The 21,050-nt window shown below is 34.7% G+C and overlaps 3 protein-coding genes across 7 annotated transcripts; 2 read left to right on the top strand and 1 right to left on the bottom strand.

Moving 5' to 3' along the window:
* Positions 1–146: 146 nt before the first annotated feature.
* LOC110708622 lies at positions 147–3,975 on the bottom strand. Of its 3 annotated transcripts, none has more exons than XM_021886800.1 (4): positions 1,762–3,975; positions 1,475–1,636; positions 853–1,047; positions 147–714 (listed from the first exon to the last, which is right to left on the bottom strand). In XM_021886800.1, the coding sequence occupies exons 1-4, from the start codon at positions 1,881–1,883 to the stop codon at positions 612–614; spliced, it is 582 nt and encodes a 193-aa protein (XP_021742492.1). In that variant the 5' UTR covers positions 1,884–3,975; the 3' UTR covers positions 147–611. The 3 variants fall into 3 exon arrangements, with proteins under 3 accessions (XP_021742492.1, XP_021742490.1, XP_021742491.1); XM_021886798.1 differs by having other exon boundaries at positions 150–655; XM_021886799.1 differs by having other exon boundaries at positions 151–655; positions 853–1,032.
* Positions 3,976–5,311: 1,336 nt separating this feature from the next.
* On the top strand, positions 5,312–8,369 carry LOC110708620 (pentatricopeptide repeat-containing protein At3g05340-like). The gene has a single exon (XM_021886797.1). It carries the CDS (start codon positions 5,669–5,671, stop codon positions 7,673–7,675), a length of 2,007 nt encoding a protein of 668 aa, XP_021742489.1. The 5' UTR covers positions 5,312–5,668; the 3' UTR covers positions 7,676–8,369.
* A 299-nt stretch (positions 8,370–8,668) lies between these two features.
* Positions 8,669–20,923, top strand: LOC110708616 (mannosylglycoprotein endo-beta-mannosidase-like). 3 transcript variants are annotated; one of them, XM_021886791.1, is made up of 12 exons: positions 8,669–8,856; positions 10,916–11,054; positions 11,855–11,993; positions 12,215–12,442; positions 13,479–13,537; positions 14,281–14,329; positions 14,839–15,069; positions 15,873–16,042; positions 16,115–16,319; positions 18,527–19,192; positions 19,282–19,509; positions 19,836–20,923. In XM_021886791.1, the coding sequence occupies exons 1-12, from the start codon at positions 8,850–8,852 to the stop codon at positions 20,628–20,630; spliced, it is 2,916 nt and encodes a 971-aa protein (XP_021742483.1). In that variant the 5' UTR covers positions 8,669–8,849; the 3' UTR covers positions 20,631–20,923. The 3 variants fall into 3 exon arrangements, with proteins under 3 accessions (XP_021742483.1, XP_021742484.1, XP_021742485.1); XM_021886792.1 differs by lacking the exon at positions 10,916–11,054 and having other exon boundaries at positions 8,670–8,856; XM_021886793.1 differs by lacking the exons at positions 8,669–8,856; positions 10,916–11,054; positions 11,855–11,993 and adding an exon at positions 11,998–12,064.
* The last annotated feature ends 127 nt before the right edge of the window (positions 20,924–21,050 follow it).

Here is a 21,050-nt window from a genome sequence, read left to right as displayed (position 1 = left end):
CCTACCATTCTTTTAAAGTGGTTGCACCTCACTTATTTTGAGAGTAGTCACTTAAATAATACGAAGTAGACAGCAAAACGCGGTGAAGGAAATTCGTCCACAGGATTTGCAATAGTGAAGTGCAATAGTTCTGCATTCTCCAACATAAATTTTCAAGCTTGAGCATCAACTTCCAAGATTTAGTGTATTTATTTCCGAAGTGAATAAGGATTTTGGTAATTGAATTTGCATAATATTTGAAAGGTAACAAACATTACATATGCTTACCACGTAGTACTTGGTCTAGTGGCAAGATTTGTATCTTACGACATTGAGGTGGGGATTCTCTTATCATCCCACCACTCCTAAGGTGCCTCACCTACTAAATTGGACCCTGATGAAAACAAAGCACGTTTTCTCCCAACACAACCTATCTACAAGAATAAAATAAGAAAATTTACATCGATACATGATCTATATCTTTGTTGTAATCTGTCAAGTGACCTAGATTAGCTATGTAGTATGCTGCTTTACTTGCTTCCTATAAATATGCTGAGATAGGAACAATTCGAAAATGAGTTGTTTTACATCATACGATCCATAAGCATTAGTATCTTCTGTGGGTTTCGAAATCATCCCTGCAAAATAGTAATTCCGGAAAAGTTCCATAACATCCCTGTTATCCAGCAGAACAGTACATTAGAAGCTGGGGACAAAAGAAGGCCCATAACATCCCTGCTATCCAGCAGAAAACAGTACATTGCAAGAATAAGTTTACTTAAAATCATCCAAGTTATTGAATTGTAAGTTTGTAACATAAGATTATAAGCTCGAATTTAGTATAGTGTATTGAATCACACAACAAATTCTTACCCCATCTCTTTTTGTCCAAGGGAGACAGCATGTTGAAGGCAGGCTGACCAATGAGTTAACTCATTCAGCTTATTTTTCATCTTGCTATCAAAAGACGAGGCAGCTTCTGAGATTCCAAAAGTCGGTGTATCCCAAATTGGATCCAAGAGTTTATGCAAACTCTCAAGCTGACTCTTATATCTGCATAAAAGAAACCTCAATAAACCAAACACCGAATTATAAATGTTAATAAAGCAGAAAGATTAATCCACTGTAACCAAATCAAAACTAAGCAGAGAGCCAGAGAATAAGATTTGACAGTCTGAATCCCAATAATTTAAAGATCAACATAAACCATGAAGTATCATTTCATAAATGTGTTTATGCAACTGAATTGGCTGCTTATCAGGTGGTCAGTCATTACCATAGCTCGTCTAAAACAACTACATTTTGAACCATTGTATCTTTCATAATATATCCTACATCATTCAATTTCCAAGATACATGTGATCATACAACAATTTATACTTCGTAACTAACAACAAATTGTTATATTTTTCAGGCTACTAGAACAAATTTCAAGCCTCTAATGATCATATAACCACTTATCTATTTCTCTCGAACAAATTAACAATTACGATACCTAAGATAAGCAGCTGCATTTCGAAAGCACAACTTAGAGATCTCAGTACAATCAAACTCCCATAATACAACAAATCCTTCATCCAAATTCGGCGTAAACGACACCGATGCCGGATCGAGCTTCATTCCATGCCTCTCCAATTCCAATTCCAATTCCAATTCCCTATCATCATCATTCACCACATTTAAAAAAAAAACATGCATCTCCGATTCCATACCATCTATTTGATATCACAACAGAGAAACACAAATTTAGAGAGATAAAACATATTATGAGAGAGAAAGTACTGCTCAGCACCACCGACAAAGCGGCGCTCAACGACCGGAAAACCACCGTAAAATGCCGTCAAACCACCACCGATTAATGCATTTATCATAATTTCACGACTACTGAATTGATTCAACGGCATTAGAGTAGAGTAGGAGAGAGAAAGAGTGATTAAGGGGGTGTTAGGTGGATCGGCGGTTGCAGGTGCCTTCAATGGTGATGATGCAAACAATGGCGAAAAATAGAATTATAATTCCGATTATTATTCCGAAAGTTAGCACATCCATTTTTTTTTGGTCTGTGATTGAGATTTTGGTATGAAATTTAGGTCTGGATTAAGGATGGATAAGGGGATTAGTTATTGAAATTACAGTAGAATTAATTGCAAATTTACAGATACTATGCTTCTACGAAGTACTCTACTAGCAAGTGAGATAGGGTCGGGACTGTTGTTTTTTTTTCCTTTTCCTACTTCTTTCTCACTTGGAAGGTGGAAGTATACTTTTGTCATATTTGCGCCACACCATCATCAATTCATCATCTAATAGGATGAAGTGTTTATACTTCCTCCGGTACTCGCAACTTTGTAATATTTTATATCTCACAAATACTACCCAAAGTAGCGAGTAATTTGGAACGGAGGTATTATTAATCTTAAGAGTGACAATTATATCTTCATATTAAACACAATTTGTTTATCACGAAAATAAACTTGTATTTTCTTATAGATGGTTGAGAGACTCGAGACAATGATAAAGGTGTTCATCTTTTTTCTTCCTTCGATCTCTACCCATCTTCATTTCTTCTTCCTCCGATCCCTACCCACCTTCATCATCGTCTTCAATCCGCTTCACTTAAGCCTTCTCCCAACACCAACATCACCACTTCCGGCGACTTCTTTCTCAAATTAAACGAATACTCTAAGAAAAATAATGGAGCTAGACATAAAGAGCATGATTAACCCTATAGAGTAGATTTTTGTCGTTTGCTTGTGAGCTTTAACTCCTCCTTTGTTTTCTCCATTGAAATTGAGATTTCGTAATCGGAGTTGCTTAAAGGACTAGATTATGCTTACCACCAAATTAAATGCTCTTAATTATATCCCACCAACTAATATGTTATCAGTTCAATTGACGGTGTCAATGACAATTATACCCTTAACTGCCCACTTGAAAGTACTCCTACAACCCTTCAAGTTTATCAGATTATAAACTTGATTTTTCTATTACTTTTATCTAAAAAACCTTTTTTTGTTAACTTTCCTCTTAATATTGTAAGGCTGAAGCAAACAAGTGTTCTCGAGGTGTTAGATAAAAGAACTAAAATTGTTAACTTGAAAGTTCTCGAGGTAGCCGCTTACTTTTGCATATTTCCAATGGTAGCCACTTTGTATATGAATTATCTTTGGTAGCCTCCTATTTTTAAAATGTTACTTCCATGACCTTATTTAGCTAAAACCGTTAACTGGCTGTTAAGTTTAACCAAGGTTAGTGTTATAATAACTAAAAATACTTAACTAAGGTTAGTTATCATAATTTAATTAATCTTTTAAAAAAAAAAAATAACCACCCCTCCCTCAACCAGCCAGCCACCCCCTTCCCTCTCCCTCTCCACTGTTGGAGTCGGTACCGGCACTGAAGCTCAATTTCCAAGCCCCTACTCCCTCACGCACAAAGTCCGCAACACCAGCAATCGGGCAATTCCCCATGACCACCACACACTGAACAACCATCCACCGTCACACCAACCTGCAACCAGCATCACCACACCGCCTCACTACCGAGTAGCGCCGCTAGCCCATAATTTATAGTCGCAAGCTTCAATTTTAGCCCAAATCAATTGATTCAATTAAGCCAACTACCATGTTTTTTTTTTTATTCTTGTTGATGATAATGCTAACTGACATGATGGTGACGGTCAGCGAGGACAATTGATGATGGTTGATTGGTGAAGATAGTGAGTAGCAAAAGAAAGGAAAGAAGAACGACTTTGGTTTTGGGGATTTTAATTTCATAAAAACAGGGAAAGTGTATTGGTGGTTGTGGTAGATTAGGGGGGGGGGACGAGGAGGGACGATTGAGGGTTCGGGAAAGGCAGCCAGAGTAAGTGGGAGGGGCAGCCGGAGCGGCGCCGCCGGAAGTAGAGGGGGAGAGGGGACTACGGGAGGGAAGTGGCTGGGCTAGTGGTTGGGTGGAGGAGGGATGTTTTATAATTAAAATTAATTTTTATTTTTTTATGAAACATAAAAAATACTATTAATTCAATTAAAAATAATTCAGTTAAATTTAACACCCACTTGAAGGTTTATAGTAATTAAGGTTACGGAAGTGAAAATGTTAAGAGTATGAGGCTACCAAAGATAATTCATATACGAAGTGGCTACCATTGGAAATACGTAAAAGTACGAGGCTATCAATGAGAATTTCCCAAATAAATATTATGCGTGATTTTGACATGCATTATATTCCAAAATTAACCATATATTCTAGGTTATTTATTAATTAGTTATGTAATGCCTCGGGACATTAGATAACGCTCATTAGCAAGATCCTAAATATACTCACCAAATTGTGTTTTTTTAATTATATTGGTCCTTGACACACTTCCAAGAGTTCGAACCAATTTATATTACTAAATTTTAATTTACTTAATCATGTAGTTCATACTTCCTCTATTTTTTCAATAGTTGCAACACACCTTTTATCACACTTTTCGAGGAGGTGATTAGACTAGGTAAACGAATTAATTAAGCTATGAAATTTTAACCGTAACAACTTATCCCTTTCTTCTTATTGGTGGTAAATCTTTCTGATTTAATTTATTCGTTTACCAAGTCTAATATCTCCCTTAAAATGTGTGTCAAAGAGATGTGTTGCAAGTAAATAAAAACGAAGGAAGTATTAATTTTTAAATCAAAGCATGTATTGGACATGTAATAAAAGATTAAAGCAAAATTGAGTTATTAGCTTGTGACATATCTAAACCTAAGGGAGAAACAGAGCTGGCCCAGGTTGATCTCAGAGATAAACAAGGGTTGTTTATCTCGGGGTAAAATAGTCATTTCGCGTGAAAAATGAAGGGTGATAATGTCCAAAGAAATATCACGAATTTCTTCTGTTAAGCCGGCGTTAATAGTACTAGTTACCTTTGCAAACCCAACATCCTCGCCATCTTTTTCTTCTTCCTTCCCGCATCGCCATCATCATCTTCATTATCTTCTCCCTCTTCATCATCTTCATTTTCCGTAACCATCCAAATCAAATGAAAACCCCTAAGAACAAGGGAGAATCAAATGGCATGGTTAACCCTAAATGGTAGGAGTGTTGTCTTCTTCCATTAGATTTCCCCGAAGCCTGGTTGTAACTCTTGTGAGCTCCATTGAAGCAGAAGTGTCCTCCGTTTATTTTATGTACCATATGTTAAAAGATTTGACAGATCTAACAAGTAGCAATTACCGCTTGGATTTACATTCATGTCTCTGTCTCTCTCATGAACTTGCTTTTCTAGTTTTCTCTCATGACCAAAATGAACTTTTACCTTAAGTTAAACACAAACGGTCCCAAGATAACATTTGTTATCTTCCGTTTTCTTACTTTTCTTTGCCAACTTGTAATAGGTCAAAACTCTTGTTGAAAATCATTTTTTTTCCCGAGCACGTACTTCAATACAATTTTATTAAAATTTTACCATGATATAAACTTGAGTTGTTCATCACCGAGATCAACTTGAATTCTCTCAATAGGAATATACTCATTTGAAAGAAAAAAAACACGATAAAAAAGATTAAAATAAAAACCGAGTCATCTAAAGTCCTAAGCAGGTAGTCAAGTACAACTATATAAACACTGAAATTTGGTTTCAAAAATAGAACTAAAAAGCGCCCGAATTACCAGTGTCACAAATCCAGGAAATTGAGTTGGTACATGGATGAAACTCAGATGGCTGCCTCACAAACTTACCTCTTTCCTCCATCATCCTCTTTATCTATCTCCTCCAATTTTCTCCAGAAATCTCACTACTTCCCCAAATCCCAACTTTACTCCATGTATTCTCACCCACATTCATATAAGTCGTCTTCTTTCCCAATTTGGAAGAGAAAGAAATCTTCAATTGGGTTCATCTCTTCACTCTTTGATCATAAAAAACTATTACTATTATGATTTTAAATTTTACAATGATCCCAGAACTGTGATTTTTGTTTGGAATTCTCTGCTTTCAATGTATGCGAAATGCAGGGCGTTAGGGGATGCACTTAAGGTGTTTGATGAAATGCCTATTAGAGATACTGTTTCATGGAATTCTGTTATTTCTGGGTTTTTGAGTAATGGGGAGTTTGAATTTGGGTTTAAGTATTTTAGGGGGATGGTTGGATTGGGTATTGGGCTGCTTGATCAAGCTAGTTTTACTACTGTTTTATCAGCTTGTGATGGGGTGGATTTGCTTAGGGTGAGTAAAATGATTCATGGGTTGGTGGTTTTGAGTGGTTTTGAAAGTGAGGTTACTGTTGGAAATGCTTTGATAACCTCGTATTTTAAATGTGGGTGTTCGGGTTCTGGGGACCGGGTTTTTCGAGAAATGGGTGACAGGAATGTTGTTACTTGGACTGCTGTGATTTCTGGCCTTGTGCAAAATGGACTGTGTGAGGATAGTTTGAGTGTGTTCAGTATGATGCGTGGCGGATTGGTGGAACCGAATTCTGTGACTTATACAAGTGTGTTATCAGCTTGTGCTAGTTTGCAGGTTATACAAGAAGGGAAACAAATTCATGGGCTAGTGTTAAAACAAGGATTTCACTCAGATTTTTGTATCGAGAGTGGACTAATGGACATGTACTCTAAATGTGGAAGCATGGAAGATGCCTTGCAGATTTTTTACTCTGCAGATAAGCTTGATGAGGTCTCCATGACCATTGTGCTTACCGGTTTTGCTCAAAATGGGCTCGAAGATGAAGCCATCCAAATCTTTACCAAAATGATGAAAGCAGGAATCGACATTGATCCAAATATGGTTTCTGCCATTCTTGGTGTGTTTGGTACAGACACTTCTTTGGCTTTTGGCCAGCAGATTCATTCATTGGTCATAAAAAAGAGATTTGGTGCTAACCTTTTTGTTAGCAATGGGCTCATTAACATGTATTCCAAGTGTGGGAATAAGGAGGAGTCAATGAAAGCTTTCAGTCGTATGCCTCAAAAGAACTCAGTTTCTTGGAATTCTATAATAGCAGCCTTTGCTCGCCATGGTGATGGATTGAAAGCCATTGAATTGTATGAAGAAATGTTATTGGCAGGAGTAGAGCCTACTGATGTTACATTCATATCATTGCTGCATGCTTGTAGTCATGTGGGTCTAGTTGATAAAGGCATGATGTTCTTTGAATCAATGAGCAAATTTCACCATATTAATCCAAGAATGGAACATTATGCTTGTGTCATTGACATGTTAGGAAGAGCCGGGCTTCTTAGCGAGGCTAAAAAATTTGTTGACAACTTACCTGTAAAGCCAGGAATTCTTGTATGGCAAGCCCTGCTTGGTGCTTGTGCCGTCTGTGGTGACTCTGAACTGGGGAAATATGCTGCTGATCAATTGCTTCTGTTAGAACCTGATAACCCTGCTCCTTATGTACAGTTGGCGAATATATATTCAGGGGAAGGAAGTTGGAGAGACAGAGCTAGGACTATAAAGAGAATGAAAGAAGTGGGTGTATCTAAGGAGACTGGTAAAAGTTGGATCGAGATTGAGAGGAAGGTTCATAGCTTCGTTGTATGTGATCAGGTGCATCCACAATCTGAGTCCATTTATGCTGTCATTGCAGAATTGTTCTTGCAACTGACTGATGAAGGATACAAGCCAGATAAAAGGTTCATCCTGCATTACACGGGTCAGAATGAAATAGAGAGTCAACTGGAAGTAACTAGTAGCTTGCAATCAACTTGAATGGTTTAGTGTTCTAGAAACAATTTTGCTATACAGTTGCTAATACATCATCCTGACTAGAACTAACCTTTCAAGGTAGTTCTACCTGCTCCTTGACCCTGATGTAAAACCAAAAAAAGTACTCGTATATAAATAGGAAATTGGAGGTTGTCTGAAACAGAAACTACTCTTGTCTTCAATGACAATAACGTTCCATTGGTATATCTAGAACTCATGTTAGTATTAACATGAGGTCTAAATGTACCAACCGACACTTGTCATTGTTATTTATGACAAGAGTAATTATTGGCGTGCACTCCTTTATGAGGACAGTGAGCCCATACGATATCTGCCTGACAATTACTACAAGAAAAGAGGACATCCCATTGTTTTTGCAACAAGAACTAGATAGGTGCTCTTTTTTCCGTTTTACTAGATGCTATTTTTTTTCTGCCAAAAAAGTTAGGAACTAACAAAACAAATTTAGCTAATAAATTGTTGTTGATAAAACAATACGGAGTAGTAATTACTCCGTTGTTTACTACATTCAATTTATGATCTCTCAATGGTGTTATACTGCACCGTTACGTCCAAGTTTAATATGAAATATACAAATTTTTATTTTTTTTGAAAGAATACGAAATATACTATTAGTACATTTTTAATAGTGCATTTTTCTTACTGGTTTATTTATCAATCGAGTTTAAGATGTCTCAAGCTCTTTACTTAAAAAAAATTCTTTTGCTACTGTATTTTACTCTAACTCACAAATTAAGATTAAACTCGAGTTGTGATTTTTTTAGAGACTTCAATTCTATCAATATATAGTTAACTCGACTTACTCCAATTTTCACTATCTAGTATCTACCCACTTCCATCCATGTTACAAATATTTTTGTTAGGTAAATTTGATGTCAGTAAATTTCTAATCTTACCACTAACGTTACTCTTTCTCCCAAGAAAAATTACACTCTCAATCTCAAAGTCTCAATGAGTCTCGAATCATAATAGTAGCCGTTAAAATCAAGTTAACTGTAATCAAACGGCGATTTTGCCACCTTATTTTTACCTCTCTTTCACAAAATCACAGCTCTCTCCTCTTTCTCTCTCCAATTATTCTGAAATCCCTAATTTTTTTTCATTTCCAGCATTCTTCCGTTCACTTGTTCTTGAGCAAAATTCAATTGTCGAAAATATGGTTGGTGAGTCCACTCAATTCCTCTTTCTGATTCTTTAATTTCGTTGCATTTTTGCCCCTTTTCTTTTGATTCAATGGTGTGTAACTTTTAATTGAATGATACTTTAAATTTTATCAATTTAAGATTTTCTTGCTTGTGTTTTCCTTATTGTTTGTTTGATTTTGTTTTGTACTATTATTAATGTTGTTGTGATAGTTGAATTCTCAATTTTGTTAATCGAGTTAAACTACTCTAGGTTTACTGTGAAATTCTTGAGTTTAAGTGGTTTCTATATCAAATTTAACTTGTAATATAAGAGTAATATGTTTTGCCAACTAAAATTTGAGTTTCTAATTCATTCCACTATTTTTTTTTATCAGTCTTCATGTATACCTATCAATGACAATGGTGTTTTTAATTGATCCAAACTTATGAAAACAATAATTGAAAATTGGGCCGTAACAACACATTCAAGTGTAGCACCGACTTTGATTAAGACTCTGTTTGGTTTGATATAAAGTGTTATCATAGAAAATGATTTTCCCATTGTTTTTCATTTTCCTTTGTTTGTTTTGTGAAGAAGTGGAAATTATTTTTTCAATGGTGGAAAATTATATTCTTAATGGCGGAAAACATTTTTCTTAAAAGAAGGAAACCACATTATCCTCACATTTCCTTCCCTATTTTTAATTTCTCTATAATTTCTTGATGGATCCAAACAAAGGAAAACTAATTCGTAGTTGTGGTTTTCCTTGAAATTATGTTTTCCATAAAACTAATTTTTCATCGAAATTGTTTTACATCAAATCAAACGGGGCCTAAGGGGCTAAGGGTGCATGCAATCACATAAAATACATTATCATAGCATAAATGGTTAGAAATTAATGTCACCCTTGGCCATTATAATGTAAAATTGTATATTGAGTTGAATTTGTTTTTAAAAAAAATCCCTGTGTATTAGTTTTTACACTTTCTTTTATCATATGCCTAGGAAGGTCCACCATTGTTACCAAAAAATTAGGGCCCATGCTCTCTCATGTTAAATGAAAATTATCCTACTACTTCTTATTTTTTACCATATTTGTTTTTTCAATGAAATAATGCGCCACTATCTCCTTTGTAATCCTTTCACACATTCAACTCAAACACTATATTAGACACTTCTCACATAAATTGCTCTAACTTCTTTTTGTGATTTATCACTAAGAAAAAAAATACAGTTATATAGTTTTTGTTAAATTTGTCTTATTGTATATATTTTCTGACTGACAACTTTTTATAAGATTTCTATATTTAAAAGCAAAAATATTGATGTTTGAGATCATGCATTGACAAATATGCATAAAGATATATGTAAAATTGTAAACTACAATTAAATGGAGGAAGTATATCCTAACACCTACTCTAGTAAACTCCGACTAGAAAACAAAATTACTAATATAACAACACAACACTAGGACTAGTTATGAATTGAAAGAAAAGAATATCTAATCTTTAAATGGTGCCAAATACGTCGAGGAAGGCATGTTGAGAAACCGGAACTGATTCACTACTTATGAGTAAAGATAAGAAGCCCAGTGCACTACGTGAACTACTAGTATTTTTATGCACAAGATGTGTCCGTGTTTTTAATAATGCATATAACCAACATTAAGAAATTAATATTTAATACTTGAATTCCCCAATTTCACAATACTTTTATGTTTTATTAATTATTTTTTTACAATATTTCCCTACTAGCTTTGACGATGTTTAATCACTAGTATGTAACAATAAATATCAATGTGTTTATTATTATTAGATTTATCTCAATATATATTGTTTCATTATTTTTTTTAATAATTTATCATGATATATAATTTAAGTTATCTAAGTTGAAGTAAGTGCATGGACAAACATGCTTGGTCAAAATTGCTGTACCTCCATTAAGCTTCTATCACAAATAACTAGTTGAAATATATATATATATATATATATATATATATATATATATATATATATATATATATATATATATATATATATATATATATATATGTTGAAAAGCTCTATAGCAATTCAATGGTTTGAATTTTGTCATCAGAAATTGGGAAAACATTGCTTAATTCGGGATGGTTAGCTGCAAGATCCACTGAGGTTGACCTCACCGGAGTACAACTCACCACTACTCACCCACCTTCCGGTCCTTCTTCACCTTGGATGACCGCCGTCGTCCCTGGAACGTAATCATTCGTTTTCTCTCTGTTTAAATGATGATTTGTGTTAATGTATGTCTAATTGTTTGATTGCATTTGAATTTTGATGAAATGGTGGATTCTTTTGGGTTTTAATTTGGCTGGTGTTGCTGTTTTAATGATCATTGAAAAGAAAAATATAAATAATAGTGCACATGATTTTGTCATGAATTTTATGAACTACTACGAGTCCCATTATAGAAAATATATTTAATACGAGAGTAGCTGTCAGAGGCTTGTCCCACATTTAAGAAGAGGTAGGGTGACTAACATATATGAAGTAAGACCTGTGGGCTACATCTGTTGTCATTTGGTTTAAGGATGAAATCTTATTGGATTTGTATAATTATTTATTGTCTTATGAAAATATAGCTCAATTGAAAGTACTTATTTCTGGTGTTAGTTTAATCTTATTAGAAAAAACCCTGAAGTGGCCAAACCTTACTCATGATAGAATACAACGCCAGATGTAGAGGCCACAATACTTCTCATGTTTAACTCCGGCAAGTTGGCATGGCTTATCAACTAATCTAGGAGTCTTGATGTTGATTAAAAGTTTAGAACTTGGCTTGACTTATCAAACTTTGATTGATAGATTCTCTTCTTAAAGAATGAAATATGAAAATTCTTCTGGCAGAGTTCGCTAAAACTACAATTCTTCCCTTCTAATATGAAAAAAATTTGTAGATTACATTGGAATGTTAATGAAGACAGAGAAGGTTTATGCTGTAGTTGAAGTAGAGTTATGTGCATGCTGATCAGGGATGCTATGTATTTCTTTTGTGCAGGGTATTGACGACCCTGGTAGAGAATCAGTTGCTGCCTGATCCATTCTATGGTTTGGAAAACAATTCAATTATTGACATTGCTGATTCTGGGAGGGAGCATTATACATTCTGGTTTTTCACAAAATTTCCGTGTAAGCTGGTGTGTAACAGATGACTTGCTATTCTCTATGCCACAGATGGAATCTATTTTAATGTATATTGTTAGTACAGGTGCTTTATTTGACGCACTAATCTAGATATGGGCTATTTTCTGATTTATGAAGAATGCTTTCTTTGATATGTTTCTTTGATATGCTCATCCAGGATGTGCTATTTTTTAAATTACTTGGTCACCATCTTGTGTTTTACAAACTTTTCCAGGCTGTGAACCAGCATGTGGAATTGAACTTTCGTGCCATAAATTACTCTGCAGAGGTATACTTAAATGGATACAAAAGAGTTCTTGGAAAGGGGATGTTCTGTAGGCATTCCCTTGATGTCACCGATATATTGTCTCCTGATGGTCAAAACCTTTTAGCTGTTATTGTTCACCCTCCGGATCATCCCGGGAAGATTCCGTCTACAGGTGGTCAAGGTGGTGATCACGAGGTATAAAATTTTTATAATTTTGCACAAAAGTTTTATTTGTTTTATACATTGATCCGAGGAATCTATTCCCTTGAAGTTACAACAGTGTCAGATGCTGGTATGTCTATATTGATGTTAGGTAATAGTGTAATAGAGCATTTAACTGTAGAAGTTTCCATAAAATTTGTGCAAATATTCGTTCTATTTTCTGCTTTTAATCTATATGAATGCATATGCTGGTGGATCTTGTTGTAATTACTGGAACATATCAACTCAAACAAAGATTACTATAGAAGTTGCCATACATGGGATTAGTAGAAACCAAGACTTAAAAATAACCACATTAAGGCTTCACAAAATTTGATCCCTCTTATAATCATAAGCACCATGTAGAGAAAGAGCTGACGATTCAAGGCTACCTCAATAAGAATTTTTTTGCCATCACGAGCTCTGAGGTCTGAAGGAGTGTCCGTTTAAAAAAAAACCAGGATTTTCTGGGTTGGTGTCATTACATTGATATTTGTTGAGACAAGAACTCCAAAATATGCATTTTGTTGGATTTAATGTAATGTCTGCCTCATAAGTCAATGTTGCCACTTTGTTTTTTGGTGGATGGAATACAGATATTTGCGGACGATTTAAGGCTACCTCAATAAGAATTTTTTTTCCATCACGAGCTCTGAGATCTGAAGGAGCGTCTGTTTTAAAAAAAAAACCAGGATTTTCCGGGTTGGTGTCATTACATGGATATTTGTTGAGACAAGAACTCCAAAATATGCATTTTGTTGGATTTAATGTAATGTCTGCCTCATAAGTCAATGTTGCCACTTCGTTTTTTGTTTTTTGGTGGATGGACTACAGATATGTACTTCATTTGACAAAGTTTCTCTATTGACAAATACGCGACATATATAGCTGTCTGGTTATTACTTATTAGTGTGTTTTATCTATTCATAAAGCAGTGAATGTGCAATTTTATGTTACTTCTTTGAAAATTTGCTAATATATATTCACTGACCATTTCCCTTTCCTTTCCTGTCTTTGTTCTACATGGTAGATTGGAAAAGATGTTGCAGCCCAGTATGTGGAGGGTTGGGATTGGATGACTCCTATCAGGTGGTGCTCACATGAAACTACATGAAGTGTTTGTCTGGAATTTATTTGCTTCTCCCATGTGTTCAATTTTCTTTTCCTGTTTTTTTTTTTTTTTTTTTTTTTTTTTTTTTTTTTTTTTTTTTTTTTGTGCGGGGAGGGGGGGAGGGAGAAAATTAGGTTTAGGGAGCAAAGCTTAGTGGAGGTAGTATTAGGTTATACCTTTTCTCTTCTGCTACTGGCTTTGATTGCAATTCAAATTATACTTTCAAAATTTACGTGCCATATAAGTTTTTTACTAGAATGACTCATGAATAGAGTTAGCACAGCTAATATGTTACTACATTTAATGAATGTAGTATATGACAATTAATTTTCCAATCATAATTAGGTTTTTCATGTAACTGTAAAGCTTGCTTGGTTTTAATTAGCATAACTCTCATAAGTGATCTAAAAAAGGCTATGTTACTCTTATATACAAAGTCTTCTTCTTCTTCTTGAACGCCTTAATCCCTTAAGTGGGGTCGACTACATGAGCCAATATAAGGATTTCCCCAAGAGGTCACCCATCCTAGTACTACTATCAATCATTGTGGTTCATGTTCAGCGATGTGATAGTTTTACACTGGCTGTCACTGGCTATATACTATGTAGTCATTTTAATTTGCATTGTGTTCATGATACATTTTGCATATTCAGAAAAGGTTATGAATCAAATGATTGACGTTTTCTTATGCAGATATATTTTCTGTTGAAATTGACAACAGGGACCGAAACACTGGCATTTGGGATGAGGTTTCACTTTCCACCACTGGGGTAAGTATTCGTCCAAAATATTTAAGAATCTTGAGGTTTCATCTTATGAATAATTATCTTCCACACCTTGGGAAGCATTGGTTTAGCAAGCTTTGTACTCCATGATTTTCTGATTGTGAGTATAAATTTCAAAAAGCTGTCCCCTATACCAGTTACATTATGTTTTTTTTCCTAAACAAGTCTCTAAATTTCATAGCAGTTGGAAATACATATTTCAAGATGGATGGAATTAATGGGTTTTTTTTTTTTTATTAATATTTGTAAGATTGGCCCAAATATATTGTTTAATCTATTGTATGTGTATTCTGTTTTATGTTTGCCTAAATCGCAAGGATTAGCTGTCATTACCATTAAGTAAATATAGCTTTGACAGTGCACTGGGTTTTTACTGCAAATGTATTCTATTAACTTCATATGTTTAAATTTGTAATATTGCACTTGTTCTTGTGATAATTATTATCTTGTGAATAATTATGTTGAATGTATGATGTTGATATCTTGTGATCCAGCCAGTTAAAATCATGGATCCCCATTTGGTATCCTCATTCTTTGATGACTATAAGAGGGTGTACTTGCATACCACTGTAGAGCTGGAAAATAGAAGTGGCTGGGTTGCAGAATGTTCTTTAAGCATCCAAGTGGAAACTGAAGTTGAGGATAATATTTGCCTGGTGGAGCATCTTCAAACTCAACATCTGTCAATTCCTCCAGGAGCACGAGTGCAGCATACATTTCCTGAGGTTTGTACTTGTCTTTCAGTTTCAAAGCGGTCATCTCTTGCTATCATTCTGGTGTACTTCCCAAATCCAAAGTTGTGTTAACTACTGCTAAGTGTATAAAACATCACTTTATACAAGTCAGAGAATTTATTGCTAGTAGTTTGTGTAAAACCTTTTTTGGGGGTGAATGCATGGGATATACTCTTTACTTTTCATATTCTTTCTAGAGCCTTATCTTTGTTTGTACTTGGTTAAGGCTGGGTTGCTCACATCTTACAAATACCAGATGTGGATCTGTTGGATCCTTGCTGGTTGGTAGCTATTCGTGTTGGAGTAGTATTTATTTATCAAATTACTTATAATGCAAGACCATTGGAAGCAGCTTAATCTAAATCTTGAGTGGATCAGTATTTTTGTACATTTATTTTGACCTTCTCATATACACTTGTGGCAGTTGGTACTATACTTAGTTTATTTTGCATTTGCTAGATCTAGAATATGATTGATTAATTTGCATTTGCTAGATCCAGAAGATGATTGATTATGCTTCTATTGGTGCTACTTGGGCTGAGTTCCGATTCAAGTTGTTTGTTCTCACTTCTCAGTGAGTATTGTGCTACGTCTGTTGGAACTCAAAATGACTTAACTTTTTTCCTTGACCTTGACACAAGTCCTTGCATTCCTCTGGTCAATGAATGTCATTAGGATTGCAGGAGATTTTTCAGAATGAAACTTTGGTAGTGTGAATGGAGTGAAACTCATATATTTTTTTTAATTATCAAGTTATTCTGTGCTCTGAAGCCTCTATTAAATTCAAAGCGCAGATTTTCTTCTACAAACCAAATCTCTGGTGGCCAAATGGTATGGGCAAACAATCATTATATAATGTCACTATTGCTGTGGATGTCAAAGGTTTTGGAGAATCTGATATGTGGCACCATTTATTTGGATTTCGCAAAATCGAGAGCTATGTTGATAGTGCTACTGGTGGGAGGTATGGAAACAAGTAAATGTTTAAATTATCATATAATTCATGCGGTCGTCCTTACATCTTTATTGTTTACAGGTTGTTTAAGGTTAATGGAGAACCTGTTTTTATCCGTGGTGGTAATTGGATTTTGTCAGATGGTTTATTGCGGCTTTCCAAGAAGCGATATCAAACAGATATAAAGTTCCATGCTGATATGAACTTTAACATGATGCGTTGCTGGGGAGGGGGACTGGCTGAGAGACCGGAATTTTATCATTTTTGTGATGTTTATGGTTTGTTGGTAAGTTATTCTCTTTAATCTTTCTGCTCTGGTTCTTTCCTTCGGAGTGTTTGGTCTGTGAAATGAAATATACTTGATTTTATGCATTCAGTTTTTAATCTTTCTATATATCTGATTATTTTTCTATTGTATCTTTATCCCCTCACCTAATGATTTGATTAGTCTCTTTTGAAGATAAGTGTGCTTTTGACTGTCTATTTGTAGAATATATGCTGAGTTCTTTTGTATTGGGGAAAAACTTTCTGGTATATCCGGAGACTGGAAAAATGATATATGTAGTTTTGGATGTGAATGTTATAAAAGGGCAATGGAATGAGATATTGACAGTTTAGTTATGTTGTGCCTCTGTAAACGATTTAAAACTTTCTGTTCTACATAAAAATATTTTGTAACATGTGGTTTAAAATTATATTGTGACATATATTGCTAAGTTGCTGTGCTAGCCATTATTATTTTATTAAACCTATTATTGCTATTGATACCATTGAAATTCCCATACAAGAAGAATTTGGACCTATATTTAGGTCATTACAAACATACTAGGTATTGGAAAACATATCCTTGATTATAATTTGAAAACATATTAAAAAATAATACTAATAACAACTAGTGGGAAGTTTCCAATTTTCCAATTAACAGTATTATATACTTCCTCCATTTATGTTATTTTTTTTTACCTGCAACGTTTATCTTTAGAACTATTCACATATGCTACTATTACTACCTTTGATAATTTATAATTAAGAAAAAAAAAATAAAAAAAATCAAGCATGATCTATTCTTGTTAGATTTGTCTTAATTTATACTTTCATTGTATAATATTTTAATAATCTTTACTTGTTGAAAATAAGAGATATAAATGATTGAGTAATGCATTAGCAAGTGTGTAATGAATGTGTTGCAAGTAAAAATAAAAAGGGGAAGTATGATGTAGAATGCTACCTATAATGGGTTGGTTATTCCCATGGATGAAATTAATAATACTTCCTTTGTTTTAATTTACTTGCACCACACCATTTTGGCACAAAAATAAGCAAACAGAAATTAATTGAAATAATTTTACCACTTATAAGAAGAAAGTCTTCAATTTACCTTTTTTAATCATATCCTCAAATAGCATGCCAAAAAATTGTGTAGCAAGTATAAGAAATCAGTGGAAGTAAATAATAAAAAAGAATTCTTCAATGATGTGGATCATAGGTGATAGGCTTATTGAATCGGGGTGCAGTGCTATGAAGACAGGATCATAAATACATGTGATATGTTTTGCATTATATTTGGAATTATAATCCATCAGCATTTTTAAAGTTGTGAGGATCTTAGAATTTTTTTGTTGGAAAAAAAGTTTACTTACATGGGATAAGGAAAGAGAGAGAAAAATATAAACCATGAAGAGAGAGTAGCGCTTGGACAAAGTCACTTCTGCCCTCATGCTCTCCCCCTTTTTATGTTCTTTACTGTCTCTCATCATCTTATATTCCAAAGGAATCACTGATTTTTTGGTAGGGATCTCTGAAGGTTTTTCTGTTTTATGTAGTTGTTTCCAGACTTAGCTCTTGTTCGCTTTACCTTAAAAAAAATATTCCGTAAGTAAAAATATTTTCAGTTCAGTAAAAATCAGCAACTTTAAATAAGAAATATGATAGAAAAGCAGTAAAAATAATTTAGTTTTGCAAAAATAATTTCAGTTTAATAAAATTATTTTCTGCTCAGTAAAAATAATTTAAATTCAGCAAAAATAATTTCAATTCTGCAAAAATAAGGGGTGAAGTGAACCTGTTTAAATTCAGCAAAAATAATTTAAATTCAGCAAAAATAATTTCAGTTCTGCTTGGTGCCTGTTTTCAGTGGGACCTTATCTTTTACAAGGATAGAATTGATATACCATATTCTTGATTTGTGATCATCAGTGTGACAGGATTCTTTTTTTAACTTTCCATGTTTGATGATGTAAAACTTTGAGCATTTATATCTTTGATTATGTATATGTGAAATTCATAAAAATTTGATATTTCAAAAATACATATTGTGACATATCATAAACGAAGGTCAAAGTGCGAGTAGTTTCTAAGTAGTGCCAAATTCCAAGTGTGACCATTATAATTAAACTGATGGAGTATGTCTTTGCAGTAATTAATTATGTTGCAATTGGAGGATGTAATTGCAACTTGTAGTGAATTCATCCCTGCTGTAATTTAATTTGGCAGGTGTGGCAGGAGTTCTGGATTACTGGAGATGTTGATGGACGAGGAGATCCTATATCTAATCCAAATGGTCCCTTGGACCATGATCTTTTTTTGCTTTGTGCTAGAGACACAGTGAAGCTCCTTAGGAATCATGCCAGTCTTGCATTGTGGGTTGGTGGAAATGAACAAGTCCCACCAGATGACATTAATGCTGCTCTTAAACATGACCTTAGTCTCCATCCAGACTTTGAGCACGTCAATGGAACTTTGATGCGAAAAAAAATCGCGGTGTCTGATACTGATCCTAGTCAATATTTGGATGGTACTAGAGTTTATGTTCAAGGGTCGATGTGGGATGGGTTTGCTGATGGTCAAGGAAACTTTACAGATGGTCCTTATGAAATTCAGAATCCTGAAGACTTCTTTAAGGACAACTATTACAATTATGGTTTTAATCCTGAGGTTGGGTCTGTTGGAATGCCAGTGGCAGCTACTATTAGGGCGACTATGCCAAAAGAAGGTTGGCAGATCCCATTATTTAAAAAACTTGACAGTGGTTATGTAGAAGAGGTTCCAAACCAAATCTGGGAGTACCATAAATACATACCTTATTCTAAACCAGGGTTAGTTCATGATCAGATCCTAAAATATGGTACTCCAAATGATCTGGATGATTTTTGCTTGAAGGTGAACTAACATCTCTCTTTATTTGGTAAAATAATTTAATGGAGTTTTAACCAATGTAGGTTGTGGATTGACATGTCTTATTGTTGCAGGCTCAACTTGTTAACTATGTACAATATAGAGCTCTACTTGAGGGATGGACTTCCCATATGTGGAGTAAATTTACAGGTGTCCTAATATGGAAAACCCAAAATCCATGGACAGGTCTGAGGGGTCAGTTTTATGATCACCTTCTTAACCAAACAGGTGGTTTCTACGGATGCCGTTCTGCTGCTGAACCTGTCCATGTCCAGCTAAATCTTGCAACCTATTGTATAGAGGTATCTGATTTAAGCTTTCACAACCTTATCTCGAATTGAGCTATGTAACTGCTGCAATTTCCTTTGTTTTATTTACTTGACCCATAGCCTTTGGCAAAATATTTGAGTGGCCAGAGAAAGTGTAGTTGGTGCACATGGTTGTCCCCACATGCAATTTATAAGGGTAATTTTGTGAGTTTGACTACCAAAAGCTTACCAAGTAATATGACCTTCCCAATTAGGAAAGTCAAGTAAATAAAATGGAGGAAGTATATGTCTAATCTGTTACAGACTTACAGTTGTTTGAGCTGAAATTTATTCCATACTCTGAGCATGTTCCTTTTCAGGTAGTTAATACAACATCAGATGAGCTATCTGATATAGCTGTAGAAGCCTCAGTATGGGATCTGGAAGGAACATGCCCATACTACAATGTACATGAGAGTCTCACAGTACCTCCTAAAAAGACATTGACTATCACAGAGATGAAGTATCCAGAATCACAAAATCCAAAGCCAGTATACTTCCTTCTCCTCAAGCTATATCACATGTCAGATCATGGTATTCTATCAAGGAATTTCTACTGGTTGCATCTACCTGGTGGTGACTACAAGTTGCTTGAACCATATAGAACGAAAAATATTCCTCTGAAGATAACATCAAAAGTTTCCAGTCAAGATAACAGTTATGAAGTACTGATGAAAGTCGAGAACACCTCAAAAATGCCAAATCGTGAGAATCAGCTGAATAAGAACATTTTCTGCCTTAAAGTCGGCGATGACAGTGATGATGCCTTGCATAAATTCTCGCATGATACTACTGAAAACAAACTGCAAGCTAGTTTTTTCCAGAAGATTAACAGTTGTTTTCTCTGGGAAAGTAACAGGTCGAGGGTTGTTGAAATCAATGGAGCTGATGCAGGGGTTGCTTTCTTCTTGCATTTTTCAGTTCATTCTTCAGAAAAAGAGAGCAAGGGCACAGAAGACACGAGGATACTTCCTGTGCATTATTCTGACAACTATTTTTCTTTGGTACCTGGTGAGATCATGTCAATAAAGATGACATTTGAGGCTCCTCCAGGAGTAACTCCACGAATTAAACTTAATGGTTGGAATTACTATGACGGCCTTACTGTTTTGTAATTGTCCATGGAGGTAACTAGTTCTCAGAAGTGGTTATTGCTGGTGCAAGGTTCTCTGTGAGGTCTATCTCGACTGAAAGATGTGTAGCAGTGTGTTTGAGTGGGGTGTCTGTATTATTGTCTGTATTAATTTATAAATAATCTGCTAGTATAGTAAGTAGAAAAACTTAAAATCATTTCTAGTAGAACTGCTTTCTAAACCTCAGTTGCATTCTATGATGTCCGTCAGAACTGTAATTAGTGAACTGTTTTTTACCTTAAAATAATGAAAAACATCAAAGTTGTCATTGTGAACTTATCATCTTTATCGATATAACCCTTTACAGCAGTTACCCTTGTGTGTATCGGAAACATAGGTATGTCAGACTCTTACGAATAACAATTCTTGTGTTTGGTTAGCCCTTTCGTTTTTACCATGGGG

This window comes from Chenopodium quinoa, unplaced genomic scaffold (genome assembly GCF_001683475.1).
Source record: "Chenopodium quinoa cultivar QQ74 unplaced genomic scaffold, ASM168347v1, whole genome shotgun sequence".
NCBI lineage: Eukaryota > Viridiplantae > Streptophyta > Magnoliopsida > Caryophyllales > Amaranthaceae > Chenopodium > Chenopodium quinoa.
The sequence above is the reverse complement of the archived record's forward strand: the minus strand, read 5'-3'. Positions and strand labels throughout refer to the sequence as shown.

Bases quoted from the DNA above. Each gene is read 5' to 3' on its own strand.
- LOC110708622 (XM_021886798.1), bottom strand. From the start codon at position 1,883: ATGCCGTTGAATCAATTCAGTAGTCGTGAAATTATGATAAATGCATTA. The intron at 1,048-1,474 runs GTATCGTAATTG...TGGTTTATTGAG, and splicing joins AATGCAGCTGCTTATCTTAG to GTTTCTTTTATGCAGATATA. The intron at 656-852 runs GTAAGAATTTGT...GCTGGATAACAG, and splicing joins CTTGGACAAAAAGAGATGGG to GGATGTTATGGAACTTTTCC.
- LOC110708620 (XM_021886797.1), top strand. From the start codon at position 5,669: ATGAAACTCAGATGGCTGCCTCACAAACTTACCTCTTTCCTCCATCAT.
- LOC110708616 (XM_021886791.1), top strand. The intron at 11,994-12,214 runs GTGTGTAACAGA...AAACTTTTCCAG, and splicing joins CAAAATTTCCGTGTAAGCTG to GCTGTGAACCAGCATGTGGA. The intron at 15,070-15,872 runs GTTTGTACTTGT...TTCAAAGCGCAG, and splicing joins TGCAGCATACATTTCCTGAG to ATTTTCTTCTACAAACCAAA.